We start from the raw sequence: 15,497 nt of genomic DNA, 5'->3' as shown, positions 1-15,497 counted from the left end.
AGGTCCAAGGACCAATCAAGCAATTACATTTGGACTGAACATCTGTATCATACAACTCCAACTTTCCAGGGACAGATTATTTTAATTTTGCTTTGTTCTATATCAAGTTCACTTTCGTTTTGTTGCGTGTGGCAAGCTGGGCAAGCTGGGCAAGCAAGCTGGGGCTGCTTCACACTGAAGGTGGAGGCGTCAGTGCTGGCAGATGCCAAGTTAATGCCAGAGGGCATGGGGGTGAAATTTACCCCTAAACTAAGCCCAAGCCCTTCCTCTGGCTGCATCACCCAGAGTCAAAGCCTGTTGGGATTGGCAAGTGTGTTCCCCACAGAACTACCTTCCTGTTTGGTTTTGTTTTTTCCTGGTGGTTCCTGGATTCCTTCATGGCTCTTTGGCTACTTTCTGGTTCTCTCTCTCTCTCTCTCTCTCTCTCTCTCTCTCTCTCTCTCTCTCTCTCTTTAACTTTAGCAAGAACCCCTGCATTGCTTTTCAGTGGCTAGAGGCAACAACACTTCACCACCACACTTAACTGGAGTTGCTTTCTTGAATACTCTTTACATCGGTTCCTTTGATTGACGCCATCATGTCTCTTGCCTGGCCTCCGTAGCATCCTTCCAAACCTCCTCCCTCACCTGTGTCACGGGCTCGGATTCATGGACCACACAGTGGCTCCAGGAAGGTTTTACAGCCCAGTCAGACTGAAGCCCTTTTCGTCTTAGATTCTTAGCAGGTGCTCAACCCAATCACTATACCAGAGACTTTATTTGATGACAAGAGGTGTCCGCTCAGGGCTCTGTGTCCCCCATTGTTCGGTGATTTTATTGAGATCACTTTCATGTATGTATATATTTTAGGAAGCTTCTATTCTATTAGGCTTCTAAATGACTCCTCAAATGGCCCTTAATTTTAACTATCTCTCCCTGTATTCCCTCCCTCACGCTCCTTTTCCCTCCCCATCCTCACTTGATTTTCTTGTTCTAGTCTCCTCCCCTCCCCATCTTTAATTATCTATTCTATTTAGTCCCCTGCTCTATACCTAATCTGCAGTTCTACTGACTGTAGCTTGGTTACCACTGACTTATCATCTAATATCCACCTATAAGTGAATGCATACTATATTTATCTTTCTGGGTCTGGGTTATCTCACTCAGAATGATTGTTTTCTAGTTCCATCTATTTACCTGTGAATTTCATAATTTCAGTTTTTCTTAAACAACTGAGTAATAGTCCATTGCACAAATGCATCACATTTTCTTTATTCATTCATCTGTTGAAGGACATCTGGGTTCTTTTCAATTTCTGGCTATTATGAATAGAGCAACAATAAGCATAGTTAAGGAAGTGTCCTTGTGGTAGGATGAAGTGTGTTTTGGGTATATGTCCAAGAGTGGATCTTGAGGTCAATCAATATGTGATTTAATGCTGAGTAGTGTTTCTTTTATGAACTTGGGTGTCCTTGTGTTTGGTACACAGATGTTGAGAATTGCAATATCCTTATGGTGGATTTCTTTCCTTTGAGTAATGTTATTCCCTATCTCTTCTGATTAGTTTTGATTTAAAGTTTAGTTTGTCAGATATTAAAATGGCCACAGCAGCTTTCTCCTTAGGTCATTTGGTTAGAATATCTTTTTCTATCCCTTTACCTTTAGGTGATGTCTATCCTTGATGTTAAGGTGTGTTTCTTGGATGCAGCAGAAGGATGGATCCTGCTTTTGAGTCCATTCCATCAATCAGTGTCTTTTTATTGGGGAATCGAGACCTTTGTTCTTGAGAGTAATCAATAAGTGGTGTTTGATTCCTGTTATTTTGTTGTGGTGGTTGTGGTGGTGATGGTGTGTGTGCATGTGCGCGTGTGTGCATGTGCGTGTGTGTGTGTGTGTGTGTGTGTGTGTGTGTGTGTGTGTGTGCACGTGTTTCCCCTCTTTTGATTTGCTGGTCTGGGATTACTTACTCTGTGTGTTTTCTTGGTGTGGTTAACCTCTTTAGGCTGGAGTTTTCTGTCTAGTGCCTTTTGTAGAGCTGGATGTGAAGACAGATATTGCTTACATTTGGTTTCATCATGGAATGTCTTCTCCTTTCCATCTATTCATCATTAATTCTTACAACTTTTCTTTCTTTCTTCTGGCTAGGAGTGCTAATACAGTACCAAAGGGAAGTATTGATCCTTTCATGAATCACTTTTAAAATATCCACTGAATATATTTTACATTTTCATGTAAATCCTGTTGTATCTATCACAATGATCACTTGGCTTTACCTTTAATACATTAAGTTGTATAAAAGAGTAATTCAGTACACACTATTACTTCTTCTGCAAGGAGCTGTATATATACTTAACCATATGGATGAGAGAGAACACCAGTACCCAGGAGAGGCCCCAGACAACAATCTAGCACATGGGACATAGTCACACTTGAGACGAGAGAGTATGGTCACACAGAGGAGTGTCTCAAAACGTGGAGGCTGTACCATCCCAGGTCTTGCAGGATACAGAGAAAACGGACAGGGAGAAGGGACAAAGAACTAGACTCCATGTGTGATAAGAGAAAAGGGAAAGTGATCGGAAGAGTGTGTCATTAGTTAGACTTTATCAAAAGATGTTTCTTTGTTTCTCTCCGAAACAAAGAAATGTAAGATAAACGTGGACTAGTTTCCAGAAGGCAGAGGACCTTCAGTAATGTAGTGAGACCAACCTTTCAAAGCTGATCAAAGATGTTTGGAATTTATATAGCCATGATGGCACGCTTTCTTAGGTAGGAGGCCATACAGAACAGAATCCATCCTCCCCAAGCATGGCTGCCCGTGCTGGCCAATGCCGCTTGGGGCTAATAGCCTTGTTGACCTGCGGTGACAACCCCTGGGAAGCCCTCAGCTGACACAGGAACTTCTGGACATTGGTCATCTGCTTTTCCTTTCTTAGCTTACCATATTCTCTAACACATCATGCTTATTTAAAGTATTACTTTTTAAAAGGATAGTCTTAATCTCTTAGCGGTGGTGGTGAAGCGCAGAAAACTGAACTACTGAAAACAGAGGAGGCCGGCATTAGGAATGGGTTAACAGCCCTGGGAGGGCCCATGCCCCTCTGCAAGGGAACATTCCATCTATGCTTGTTGCTTCCATTCTGGACTCTGCATAGATCAGATAGGGGTGGGGGAGCCCCAGGAAAGCAGAAGGGTCCAGGCACCTGTGGCCAATTGCATTTTGCCTGTGGTAAAGTTCACATTTGATTGTTTTTCAGATTATGTAGACCCAGACATATTTTACACAGTCATCCGGCTCTTCCTCTCTGGGTAAGTACAGTCCAGTTGGTTTCCTGCCTGAGAGCTCTGTACAGTTTCCCAAATTGATGTGAGGACAGACAGACAGAAGCTTCCTAAAGTAAGGAATATAGCAAGTGACCGAAGCTGGCGGTCACCGCCTGGGTCCACTCTAGGAGGATGGAACCCAGGCACCATCGGAAGGAAAAGGACTCCAAGCCTGGGTCCTTACGTGCAAAGGGATTGTCATTAGCCACCGGACTGGAGCCATGGATCCTCTTAGAAGCCCAACTTAATGTCAGGGACAAAAAATAAAAGATAGGAGTAGGGAAAGAAGTGTGGAGGGGAAGAAGAAGAGGAGGAGGAGAAGAGAGAGGAGAGTGAAAGGGTAGGGGAGAGGAAGGCCAAAAAGTAATAGTCACATTTTTCCCCTTTGCCCTTTGACCTTATGAGGGCATAGCATCCAGGGACCCATCTGGAAGCCAGGGTCCAGGTCTTCACCTGACTGAACCATAGCTGCCCTGCTCTTAGAGTCCCTGGCCTTCAGAGTTGTGGGGATACAGTTTGGTTGTTTTGCTGTGTGGTAGTAGGAATAGTCCAAGGCCCTTGCTAGGCCTCTCTTCACTGATTCTGGGTACCTTTGTTTTGTCTCATGGCTATATGATGCCCTACCTCTCTGTCTGTCTGTCTCTCTCTTTCTATCTCCCTCCCCTTCCTCTCTTCTCTCTCTCTCCTCCTCTCTCTTTCTCTCTCTCTCCCTACACACACACACACACACACACACACACACACACACACACACACACACTCATATTGAGCACATTTCTTCTCCCAGTTATTCCTACCTTTGACATACCTTAATCAGATTGTCATCCAATTCACCATCTACCAGAGTTGAGTCACTTTGGAATGTTTGTGTCTTGTTGATTTGGAGGGGCATGGGATGCTGTTGAGAGGAAGACTCTAAGCTGTGCCTGGACTCTGCAGGAGACAGACCAAATGCTGAATCTATTATTGCCATGTCCCTTTGGGAGACAAACGAAATGGATGCATATATAATGCACTTCCTTTAATTTAGAGAGCTGTGGGACACTTTAAGGCGGCAGTGGCGGCGGGGGGGGGGAGGGGGGGTGGTGAATTGTAAAGATTAGAAACAAGAAGATTTCCAGAGAGTAATTTGAGAGAAATACAGAGGCCAATGAGCTACAGGGGCATACAGTGTGGATTCTAACCAGCCCCGAAGGCCGTGTATTGAAGGCTTGGCTGCCAGCCTATGGTGCTAATGAGAAGTTAGGGAAGCATAGGAGTTAGACACTCCTGGAGGAAAATTATGCCCTTGAAGGGCTTGGGAGACCCCAGCACCCAGGTCATCAGCCTTGCTCTTCCATGTTCTCTCCACCATGATACATCCAAAGCGATAAGATCAAAGGTCCGAGGACCAAACCTCTAACCACACCAGAACAGCTTCACATTCTGATAGGCTGAGTCTTTCAAGTGTTTCCCCATGCCGACAGTTTGGATCTAAGAAGTAACATAGGCCTCTTTTTTTTTAATGAGACCCTACAGCAAGCATATGCCAGATCCGGTCAGTGAGTCAGGCCTCCCCGGGCTTTTTCCTGCTTTGAAGCCCCTGTCAGCTCTCTGTAGTGGTATACACGACCACCATGTGTTCAGCAGCTTTAAATACCTGTCTGTTCCCTCAGTTCTGTGGGCCCAAAGCCCAGGCAAGCCCAGACGGCTTTCTTTTTCTTTTTCTTTTTAAAGATTTATTTATTTATTATGTATACAGCATGTATCCTTGCAGGCCAGAAGAGGGCACCTGATCTCATTACAGATGGTTGTGAGCCACCATGTGGTTGCTGGGAATTGAACTCAGGACCTTTGGAAGAGCAGTCAGTGTTCTTAACCTCTGAGCCATCTCTCTGGCCCCCAGATGGCTTTCTGTTAGGGTCTCTAGGGGCCGAAGTCAAGGGAGTTGGAGGGTTGGACTCTCATTATGGGATTGTTGAGACACAATCTCACTATGTAGCCCAAGCAGGTCTTGAACTTGTGTTTTCTTTGCTCAGCCTCCTTTGCTCTGGGGTTATGGGTCTACGTACACCCACATGCCTAGGCCAAGGTGGCTTTAGCTGAGAATGTGAGGAAACCTCGCTTCCCAACTCAGTTAGTGTGAGCAGATCAAGGTTTTGCTTTGGTGTGTGTGTGTGTGTGTGTGTGTGTGTGTGTGTGTGTGTGTGTGTGTAGAGATGATATCTGGGCTGCTAGAGGCCTCCTATGTTGTCCCTTCACCCTACCAATTCTGTCTTCTGACACAGTGGCGGCACTTGGAATTTTTCTAGAACTACACGTTGTCCTGACTTCTCCCTTGGCCACCAGCCAGGGGCAGCTTCCCTTAAAAGGGCTCATGTGGTTGGGTTCAGTGTAGTTGGATGAGTCAGGGAAATTCCCACACGAAGGCTAAACTGATCAGCAACCTTCATTACATCTGAACAGCCCTTCCGCCTCACCATGTAATACATCACAGTGACGGGAACATCTCATCGTATTAAGCGTCCTAGGAATTCAGTTGGTAATCTTGGGGGGCTAATTTTAGAATTCTACCCACCAGGGTCTTTCAAAGGAATAAAGTCTACTTCCTCTTTTGTCACAGGCATGACAGGAACCAGAAGGGAGCGTGGTTTTCGTCAAAATAAGTTCTGGGTAGTGACACTTTTTAATCTGGTATCTACATAGAGCCTGTCCTCAGCTCCTGTCCCTGAGGCTGTTTCCTGTGTGGCTAAGTGGCCGGACCAAATCCTAAGTGTAGCTGTAGTTTCAAAACATCTGCATTCTTGAGAACTTCCGTTAGTCTTGTCTTTAAAACATCAGTTTCCCCACTCGGCATCCATCTTGCTTTTGGTCCATGTTTCTCATTTGCTTCTTCAAACACACTTTTTTAAGGAGAGGATTTCATGTGGAAATGAGTTCCCAGCCCATCACAGTTCCCCGGAAGGCCAGGCACTCCTCCGTGTGTGTGTGTGTGTGGGGGGGGGAATGTCACTTCATTTTTCTTGTCTCCTCCAACTTCCCCTTTCCTGGGGATTGCTAGAAATAACACCAGAAGGGCTAAAAATAACCTTACCGTAGAGACCGGAAATGAAAACGGCCCCATCCCTTCACAAACAGCGGCCCAGCCTGTGAGTGCCTGTGAGAGATGCTCACCTACTTGGTGAGATGGCGAGTCTCACGTAGCTGTGGAGTACGTAGAAGGGAGACCGGGTTCTCTGTCATCCACCCGCAGGGATTGTCACGGTCAGCATGGCTGGCTTCGGCACAGCCACGCCAGTGTGTGCTGAACGGACACATCCTGGGGTGTTCCCTGCCTCCGCCACGTCTGATCGTTCTCTCGGGCTAGCTGGGCTTTTTCAAGCGCTTGGCCCGTCTTCTGGCTGTGACATACTTGAAGGGAAACTCCTGCACTGGGGGTTAACTTCCTCATAAAGTGTTGCTCTCCCGTTTCACTAGCCCCGAACTCTGATATTCTTTGGGCTGTTTGTTCACGGACCCCTCTGAAGCCCATTCAACTCCCAGAACAGGTTCGGGAAGCAGGTTTCCCTATAAACTAGGGACATGGAGGCTCAGAAAGGCTTGTCCACTGTAGCTGAGAGATGAGAGCGGCGGCGGGCATTCTCACTCTCCGGGTTGCTAGAACACTAAATGGCTGGTACTTACTGGATGTTTAATCTGTTCCAGGCAAATAGTACTTGAGTTAGTTCTTACAGTGACCAATAAGATAAATATGAATGTCAGTGCAAAACACAGCTCTTGCTTCAAAGGAATAAGCGTTAGTTTATTCTTTGGCCAAACATGAGTGCCTAGAAACACAGATTCAAGTTGTCCCCAAATAACATGGTCCAGTGTGGGAATGAATGGACGAGTTTTTGGAGTTCAAGGACAAAAGAAAGTTACCAACCGAGGGATTTTGTGGGTACACTGATGGGGACCTCAGATAGGCAAGTTATGGTAAACAAGGACAGCTCTATGCACGGTCACATGTAGATGGCATGTGATGGCGCTTTCAGCTGTGGGGTGGTAGAAACTTGTCTGTTAAGTCAATACATTCCAAAGAGTCGCAGAGATATTGGGTCAGACAGGAGGGAGTTAAAGATGGCCCAGTGACATTTGGCTCTGGATCATCAACATTCCAACTCTCCATGACCAGTCAGTCGATTAGCCTTGTAGAATCTTTAACCCAGGCATGCCTCCCCTACCCAGGGACTTCAGTTCATACTCATACTACTCAGATGAGGAAACCAAGGCTCTGAGAAGTTAAATGTGATAAGCCAGGCCAGACAACTAACTCAGCAGAGTTGAGCTTCAATTTTGTGTCTTCCCAGAATAGAGACCTCGTCCCACAGCCTGTGGGCCCCCACCTTCTTGTGTATCCCCTCTTCCGCTTCCTGTGCTGTACCTCCTTCCTGAATGTGACTGCTCCAGTTGATAACCATGGAAATTCCTGGGGCAGTTGACCCCAAACAGCCACCAAATGGGTCGACCTGGTTCCTTGCTGCATTTGCAACCCCAGAGCAGAGTTTCAAGAGGTTCAGCATGCAGGCAGGGGAGTCAGCCTGTGGTTGTTGAATATCTGGGGTCCACATGTCCCTTCTTTGAACACAATGACTTAGAATGACAAGGAGCAGAGACATCGGTATAAACCTGCTACTTACCCTGTCACCCAGGGGATGCTTTTGTTCGTTGGCAAAAGAGGAAAACACGCTTCTTGGTGGAGGTAGAACGTGATAAAGTTCTTAGGAAAAGGACTACAGACATGTCACTTCGGAATGCAAGTTGAGTGTGTCAGGTCCTATTATCCCGGTGTGTCCAGTCTGGGAACTGAGCTCAGGTCTTTGTCACTTTAGGAAAGAAGGTAAAACTTGCCTAGCCTCATCTACTGCCGCGTGGCCAGGGTGAGAAAGTGAGTGTGCATGCGTTTGTAAAGGGTAGGTACCACAGGTGCCAGCGTGATATGCTCTGCTTTGCTGTGCTTCAGGTAACAGTCAAGACTAGGAAAAGTCATGGGGGGTGAATATAAGAGAGAGAGGTGCAAAGAGACGGACATGGAGAGGAGAGGGGAAAAGAGAGGCGTGTGGGCAGGGCCCCAGGCTTTGTCCTTGCAGCCGTCTGTAGGTTTTGGTGCCCACAAGCTTGGTTTCACTGCTGCTCTTGTTAGCTATGCTTGTTATCAATGCCTGCTGTGACAAACCCAAACCATTTGATAACAGTTCTCACGGAGAAATAAAAGCCAATCCGCCAGTGTAACGCTAGGAACATTTCAGTGTTTCAGGGGATAACAGTTGGGTGTCTGTGTGTGCTTGTGTGTAACTGGGAAGCGTGTTGGTGGGGTGGCTAAAGAGTTTGAGACTAGCAGAGGAAGTGGGGACTCGTTCAGAGACTCTTAATTGTTCTGTTGGTGGCGCTGATGTCACAGATGCACGAATATGACGGAGCTGTTTAAATCACTGCAGTAGGACCCGTGAGGAAGATTCCCGTCCTCACCTCTCCGGAAGAATCCTTTAAATGGGGCTGAGAAGGGTTCCAATACCACGGCACGGTGTGAAGCTGGAGTCGAGCTAACACCTCCGTGGATACTCTGGCAAGATTCACTCTCCGTTCATGCCATGCCCATGTCCCCGCTGGCTCGGGGCTCACGGCAGAGAAGACGCTGTTCCCTGGAACAGCCTTCTCCACTCTCTCTCTCTTTTTTTTTTTTTTTTTTTTTTGACTCCTGCCTAGGTGGAAGGACAACCCAGCCATGCCCGTGGGGCTGGTCTATGAGGGTGTGGCCACAGAGCCTCTGAGGTACTCGGGAGGAAGCGCAGCCCAGAGCTCTGTGCTTCAGGCCTTCGACGAGTTCCTGGGCATTCGGCATTGCAAGGGAAGTGGTAAGCAACCTTCCCATCTCATCTGTCCTCTCAAGGGGAGAATTAGGCAGAATAGGGAGGCATTTGTACCGGCTTATAAAACCAGGTGTAAATGAAAATGTCCTGAAGTTTATACCTGCCTAAACCCCCAGACAACTGTGTGCATGTTAGTCAATATCAGGGCATCAGACCTCATCAGGATCTTGGGTTTGTTTCCAAGTTTTAAAACGTAGCTGTGACCTGGGCTGTTCACTGTCCTGTGGGCTTGGGTCCCTAATCTGTAAATTCAAAGGCCTAACCTTGTGTGGCCCAGTCTGAAGCAGCCGGTAATGGAGCCCTTCCCATGAAATGGTCCAGCCTCCCGCTGAATCCATGTGGACCAGAAGAGGGAACCCATCACTTTGAAGCCTTTGAAAATAGTTATTGCTTTGCCTGCCAGCATAGAGCTATGCCCTTAACAGGTACAAAAAAAAAAAAAAGGTATATCATGCTACCAAACTTTAACTTGGATCAGAACCAAAAAGGATTAAAATTCTGCACAAGCTGGTTCTCTGTTACCAGCAGGGCTGTTCCTGGATTTCAGCATTTGATGTTAGTTATTGACTCTCTATAAACAAAACAAAAACAAAATAACAACAAAAAACAAAAACATACAAATAAAAACCCCCACATTAGTTAAAGGTGTAATGATTTTTCTGGTAAACACTGGAGCTTTCGGTATTTTGGCTTTGACCCTGAGAGGGTCTTTGCTAAAATACCTGTTTCCCAGTATCTTCTCTATGTACTTGGTAACTTCAGTTACCCTGGTTCCACCCCCCACCCTCCACCCCCTGTAAGAAGCATCTAGCAAACAGAATTCACCAGGGTGTTTCACCAGTCAGTGTAAGGTCTGTGTATATGCTTGTAGACATGCCTTATAGCCCTTAGCGGGGAAACGTCATGTTATTCATGTTGGGCTTGGGATACATATGCCCTGGCAAGTAAGATTCCTGTCCAACTTTATTATCTGAGAGATGCTTGCTTCTTCTTCTCGTCTGCATCTCCTGTCAACATCCAGAAATGTACATCTGAGCATTTGGCAACTATAACAAAAGCCCGACTAGGCTGAGTGAGAACCCTATCCAACATTTCTGGTCCTGGCATGTCTGGAGCAGCAGACAAAGGGTCCTGAACGTCGGCCTTGAGCAAAGGTGTTACTCTGGGCTGTTTCTTTTTAGTAGGCTTTCTGCACAGAATGAGAGACTACATGCCTCCTTCCCATAAGGCCTTCCTGGAGGACCTCCATTCAGCTCCTTCACTGAGGGACTACGTACTGACCTCTGGTGCTGGGTGCTGCCTGATGGCCTATAACCAGTGTGTGGAGGCGCTGGCTGAGCTGCGCAGTTACCACATCAACGTGGTGGCACGATACATCATCTCCGCTGCTGCCAAGGCCAGGAGCAGGATGCCGAGCCAACTCTCACCTCATGCCTCGGAGGACAGGGGCACTGGGGGCACCGCAGTGCTGAGCTTCCTGAAGAGCGTCAGGGAGAAGACCGTGGAGGCCATCCTGGATCCTTGTGCTTAGCAGTTCACATCCTGCATCCTTATGCTTAGGCCCCGTGGGAGTCAGAGCCAGGACCAGAGCTCTGCCTGAACCCAAGCGTATTTTTGCTCCGAGAACACCATGATCTTTGTTCATAAACTGTGGCTCCCATTCACACCCCAGCCCCAGCCACTTCGTTTGCTAGAAACCTTTCTGCGCTGCCCAATCCCCCTGCCTCACTCACAGCAGAGAGCTGAAACCATGTCTCCATTTGGTGGGCAAGTCCTAGATATCCAAGCTCAATTGAAAAAGAATCAAGTTGCCTTTGAGCATATCACTTCATCTTTTCCTCCCCTGGACCTCTTTCCTCCTCCCCTCCTGGTCCCCTCCCTCTCTCATCCCCCTCCACTGTCTCCTTTCTGGTCCTCCCTTGTTTGCTCCCCTTTTCTTTCCTCCCTCGAAACAGGATCGAACTATGTACCCCAGATCAGCATCCAACTAGAACCTGTGATCCCCCTGCCTCAGCCTTCTGAGGGTATACATATGTGCCAACTGTTACGGGCTCCGTTCATCTCTTTGCTTTTGCCCTCTGGAGATGACATCTAAGGTTGCACACATACCAGGCAGCTGCGGTCCCAGCGCTCTGTGTTTCTGATTTTGAAGGAAAGTCTTAGGAGTTGCTTGGGCTGATGCTGAACTGTTTAGCCCAGGCTAGCCTTAGTGTTTGAGTAGCTGGGATGTACAGGAACGAGCCACTGAGTCCTGCTGCTGCTGCCGCCGCCGATAGTGATGATGATGGTTGCCTCCTCCTCCTCTTCCTCTTGGTTTATTTTTGGTTTTTGGTTTGAGTCAGGGTCTTACTATGTCTTAGCTCAGGTTGCCTTTGACTCAAGGCAATCCCCCCATCTCAGCTTCCCCAGCGCCGGGAAGCAGGAGCCACCACAGCTGGCTGTAGATTTACTTAATTCTCTAAGTCCCTATGGTACTTCTGTACAGAGACTTGGGAGGGACCTTCTGGGACCTGAGGCAGCCTCCTCCTCCCTGCCCATGCTGAATTCATCACTGGGGTTAAACGCTCCAGTGGAGATATGTGGTGCTGAGCAAAGAAACCAGAAGTCACCAGCCTGGGGACCTCAGCTACTGATCTGGAACCGCTGTGTCTTCCCTACTTGGCGTATTCATGGCCAATTCTATTTTAACTCTCTGCTCTATTTTTAGGACAATGTTTTTCTTTTTCCTAGTGACACTGGAATGTGTATTTGAAAAATGTTTTAATTGACCCTTTGAAAGTAAGTGAGCCCCATAGGAATAAATAGTAAGTCCACATGTTTCGGATAAAAATAAATGTAGCGTTTATTTTCGAAGTTTCTAGCTCAAAGTCTTGTTCTACCTGGTTGCAGAAAACTCAGATCTTACCAGTTTAAAGTCAATTCCATTAATTAGGGTTTCCCACTTTTCCAATGTGTATGTGCACACACACCTGCATCAGATTTTTGTTCCGTGGTCCTGCCTAGGAGAAGAGCATTGGTAAGGACCATTTGATCATTGCCCAGCCTCTTCCAAATGTTTGTCCCCTGTGTGGATCTGGGTCAGGTGGACTTAGCAACCCAGTTCATCCTCTCTAAAAAGCCTTTCAGTCCCCCATAGTCCTGCTGTTCCACAGTTCCTGTGACCACAGGACACATGAGACTGGCTTAGAGTCTCTACTTTCCAGTACCTGGGGGAGAGAAAAGGCTAGCTCCAAAAGAGAGCTCAAGCCAGGTCCTACATCAAGGCATTGGGGCTCTTCCTGTCTCATATCCTCTGGGATCCATCCGGCTAAGGACTTCTCAGAGACTCAGTGTTGGGAGGTAGACACGGCTAGGCTAAGGACTTCTCAGAGACTCAGTGTCGGGAGGTAGACATGGCTAGGCTAAGGACTTCTCAGAGACTCAATGTCAGGCTCCTCTGTCACTGCTGTTGCTGTTCCTCTTTCCGGCGTAGGGTTTAATAGTGCCCTCGTCTCTAGTTCCATCCAGAGCCTCAGTCCCAAAGGCTGAGCTTATGATGTCTCAAAAGAGTTGTTCCTCTCCACCCGACATCCTTGTCTCCTGCTGAAATCTCGTTTGCAGCGCCCACCATAAGGGTGCAGATGTACTTATTCATCTTGAATTTTCTCTGGGGTGAACCGTGTGTGCTGTGGGTCCAGGAAGTATCTGGGGTAGAGAATAGTTAGCTCCATACCCCCACTGGGGCCTTCAAGATAAGACCTGGCTTCCAATTCTGTGGTTCTCATTTTTGAAACAATGTGGTTTTCAATCAGTCCCTTAAAGAAATGGATCCACGGTTTCTTGCTTATTATGAAATGAAGATATCAAGCCTGAGGGTGGATATAAAGGAAGGAATAGAGTCTGGGACAAGGTGTGTTGTGAAGTGGGGGCTCAGATGTGTTTCTCAGGTGTGTTCCTCACTTGGGTGTGTTGGAGGTAGAAAATGGCAAGGGTGTGGTTTGATATGGCTGAAAAGCTTGGATTCTCTCCAGCTTGTGCCATTCATACTGGTAGACACATCGTGTGTGTGTGTGTGTGTGTGTGTGTCTGTGTGTCTGTGTGTCTGTGTGCCTGCTTGTCTGTATGTGAGCCATGTTAGTGCAGGTGACCACAGAGGCCAGGAGACGCCATTAGATCCCCTGGAACTGGAGTTCCAGGTAGTTGTGAACCACCTGATGAGGGTGTTGGGCACCAGACTGGGTCCTCTGCGAGAGCAGCAAGTGCTCTTAATTGTGGAGTTCTCTCTCCACCCCCACACCCACCCCCGCTTTTATTTATTATTATTTTTAAATCCTTACAGTTGTGAGGTCAACACTAGGGCGTTGAGCATGCTAGGCAAGTGTTGAGCTGCCTCCCAGCCCTGAGCACAGAGTCTCTTAACCAATGCATAAACTTCATGTTCTGAGGAGGCTGTGAAGGATGAACCCTCATCTGTGGAGACAGGACTAGGCCTCGAAGGTCAAAACTGTGTGCACAAGGCCCTCTCAGCCCAAGTTGACCCTGTGACCAATGCAGGAGACAGGAAGGCACTGGTTCCTTACAAGGTTGTGTCCATGCACAGCTGGAGTTAGCTTTGGTTATTTTTAAGAAGAGTTGCAAAGACTCAATGAGATTTTAATAACCAGACAACAAAAGCGTTAAAGCAAAAAGTCTGCCTTGACTCCTGAGCTAGCTCTGGGTTGGCCTTTACGAGGGACACAGTTCTCTCAGCTTTCAAAGTGCTAAGCCAGGGCAACAAGTCCAAATCCCATGGACCGAGTCTTCTCTGGCTCATTTGAAAACTGTCATTCATTCATGCCGGGCGATGGTGGCACACACCTTTAATCCCAACACTCGGGAGGCAGAGGCGGGTGGATCTCTGTGAGTTCAAGGCCAGCCTGGCCTACAGAGTGAGTTCCAAGACAGTCAAGGCTACACAGGGAAACCCTGTTTCAGAAAACTAAAAAAAAAAAAAAAAAGGAAAGAAAATTGTCCTTTATTGTTTCCAAATAAGTGTTAAAGTGAAGCCCCTCCAGAAAGAAAAAGGTGAAGGGAAGAGAGACAAGAACCAAGACTAACTCCAGCTGTGTATGGACATGACCTCCTAAAGAGCAGTGTCTTCCTGTGCCCTGCATTGGTGATGGGCTAAGAGGGCCTGTGCTCACAGTTTTGACCTTCGAGGCCTAGCCCTGTCTCCACAGATGAGGGTTCATCCTTCACAGCATCCTCAGAACACAGAGGAGGAAGGAAGGGGGAGAGGGAAGGAAGGAGACAGGAAGAAGGAAGGGAAAAGGGACATTTTGGGATTATAGTCCAGATCTGATTTCATTTTTAGATCTTGGATAAAATGTTCGGTACTTGCCAGCCAATCGTTGCTTCCAGAACCATGAACCCACCCCGACTGCCATCCTGCCTTTCTCCCGCACAGATGTTGTCTTTGCTTGGCTGATGGGGGAGATGCTTGTCTTCCTTTGCTCATTTAACAGTAAACTTAATAAAGAAGTCGGCTTTTACTGCTTTCAGAGACACAATCGCCAGTTAGCGGCTGCAGTTTAGCATCTGCTTCCTACGAACATTAAAAACTGATTTCTTGAGTGTAATCAGCATCAAAAAATAAATGAATTTTTTTTTTCAAAGTCATTTGTTCTATAAACTCACAAATCTTTGGGGCCGTGTGCCTCTGTGCAGAACTAGCACACCAACCCCATCGCATACATTCCTTTAATTGTTCAAATGGCTTTGTTCTCTCTTTCGGATAGGTACCTGTGGGCGATGTTACTGTGCTCTGTGGGAAAGCTCCTGCATGAGCCTGAGTACGTCAATGGCCCCCTGGGCTGCAGTCCTCTCACTGGGCCACACTGCCTGGTAACTGTGGCGTGTGTGTAGAATTTACATGCCAACATCCCTTTGCACTCTGACCCCAAGCCTAGCCAACGTTAGAGATGGGAATGGCTTTTGGTTGTGCTGGGAGTCTTGGGCCAGAGACTTTCCCTTAGAACTACCAACATTTTCAAGCCAATGGGGCACACAACCTTTCCAGCCAAAATATTCTAAAACTATTTACTATTCTATTTATTCTAAAATTAATTACTATGCAATACATGTTGTTTTATCATCTGTTAACATTATTTCTAATACACAAATACTTTTATTTTAATTTCATCTGTCAATTAACATTGACAGTAGTGATTCATAGTGTGACTAATCAAAGACACAAATAAAATACATATGTACATGCTTGCTGGCATTTTAGTTATGTAAGCAACTAAACAAGGAAGAGTATAAAAATGTAATTACAGCCTTCACAGTG

General features: G+C 46.9%; 1 protein-coding gene across 2 annotated transcripts in view; it reads left to right on the top strand.

Moving 5' to 3' along the window:
• Ido2 (indoleamine 2,3-dioxygenase 2) overlaps nt 1-11,008 on the top strand; it is a 42,418-nt gene extending 31,410 nt beyond the window's left edge. For both annotated transcript variants that reach the window (XM_059244830.1, XM_059244831.1), the window contains 3 exons: nt 3,236-3,287; nt 9,027-9,175; nt 10,372-11,008. In XM_059244830.1, coding sequence (XP_059100813.1) covers nt 3,236-3,287; nt 9,027-9,175; nt 10,372-10,721 — 551 coding nt within the window. In that variant the 3' untranslated portion in view covers nt 10,722-11,008. The remainder of the gene's footprint in view (nt 1-3,235; nt 3,288-9,026; nt 9,176-10,371) is intronic.
• The last annotated feature ends 4,489 nt before the right edge of the window (nt 11,009-15,497 follow it).

Source organism: Peromyscus eremicus, chromosome 17, assembly GCF_949786415.1.
Source record: "Peromyscus eremicus chromosome 17, PerEre_H2_v1, whole genome shotgun sequence".
NCBI lineage: Eukaryota > Metazoa > Chordata > Mammalia > Rodentia > Cricetidae > Peromyscus > Peromyscus eremicus.
This window is presented reverse-complemented; position numbering and strand designations above follow the sequence as displayed.